This window comes from Egretta garzetta, unplaced genomic scaffold (genome assembly GCF_000687185.1).
Source record: "Egretta garzetta isolate BGI_Z169 unplaced genomic scaffold, ASM68718v1 scaffold1097, whole genome shotgun sequence".
NCBI classification, from domain to species: Eukaryota; Metazoa; Chordata; class Aves; order Pelecaniformes; family Ardeidae; genus Egretta; species Egretta garzetta.
Genome location: NW_009260365.1, coordinates 49742 through 50922, shown reverse-complemented (window position 1 = coordinate 50922; position 1181 = coordinate 49742). Strand labels below are relative to the sequence as shown.

The 1181-nt window shown below is 60.6% G+C and overlaps 1 protein-coding gene across 1 annotated transcript in view; it reads right to left on the bottom strand.

Annotated features, from left to right (window-relative positions):
* CBX2 (chromobox 2) overlaps positions 1–1181 on the bottom strand; it is a 5283-nt gene that overhangs the window by 472 nt on the left and 3630 nt on the right. Inside the window, exon 4 of the mRNA XM_009643024.2 lies at positions 5–750. Within this exon, the coding sequence (XP_009641319.2) occupies positions 5–750 (746 nt within the window). The remainder of the gene's footprint in view (positions 1–4; positions 751–1181) is intronic.

The following is a 1181-nucleotide window of genomic DNA, read 5'->3' as shown; positions in this document are numbered from 1 at the left end:
CGGCATCTTGCTGCCGTTGTGCAGCATTTGGCTTCCCGCAGCAAACCCCGATTTCTGGTCCCCTCCGGCGCCACCACTAGGAGCCTTGGCAGTCTTGGGTCCCTGCATGCTCAGCCCAAGCTCCCCAGATCCTTTCTGGTTCCTCATTTTTAAGTCAAGCCCTAAGCCGCTCTTACTGGATGCCTGGGACTTCAGTGCCAGCCTGCTCAGGGGCGAGGTCTCTGCCGAGTTCTGGCTTTGGGACATCCTGTTCATGTAGTGCACGATGGAGCTCTGCCAGCTGATGGCCCGGGTTGGGCTCGTGGAGCCGCTCTTCATCATGTTGGGCAGGTTTTCTGTGGATGACCCCCCCGAGCTGAGCCCAGCCAAGGCGCCCGGTGGGTCCTTCGGCACGGCCGTGCCCGAGCCCTGCGTGCTGTGCTGGGGCTGCAGCTTCCCCACCAGCTTGGTGCTGCTGCCCACCTCCTTCCGGGACGTTTTCAGCACCTTTGTCAGGTTCACCGTCCTTCGAGCTGCTTTCTGCTCTGGGGGAAGAGGTTTCCGCCCACGCTTCTTCCTGGAAGTGTCTTTCATTTCGGGCTTCGCCACCAGGATCTGAGCTTTCTTCTGCGGTACCGGGTGAGTCTCTCTGCTGCGGGGACCTCTCTTTGCTTCCAGGTCACTTTCATCCTCTTCATCGGACGAGGAGGACGAGGAGGATGTGGAGGAAGAGGAGCTACTTGACTTTGTTTTTGCAGGCATCTCTGGTTCCTGCGAAGCAATGAAGAGAGACAGGGGAAGAGTTGACACACGCTCCCAAAAATCCATTATGGGCATTGCAAATCCACGCATGGGATCTGCTCCTCCTCTGCCAGGGAGCATACAGCACAAACCCAGCCAGGCTGAAACACCAGGTGGGACCCTGGGGTCAGGGAACAATTCTGCCTCCTCCCATGCCACTGCCATCACAGCGATGACGAGACGCCCCCCTCGCAGGCATCCCCATCGACCCACCCGGCACCGCAATCTTCAGAGCCCCTCACCTGGGGTCTGCAGGCATTGCTGTGTCCTCACCACCCTCCAGAGGCTGAGCACCCACCGCACCCCACGCTCTGGACAGACACTTGCTGGTGCCTTCCGAGGCCAGGGCCCCTCCAGCGCCATCGTGGCCGTGGGTTTCCACCGCCACCGGGACTCCCCAC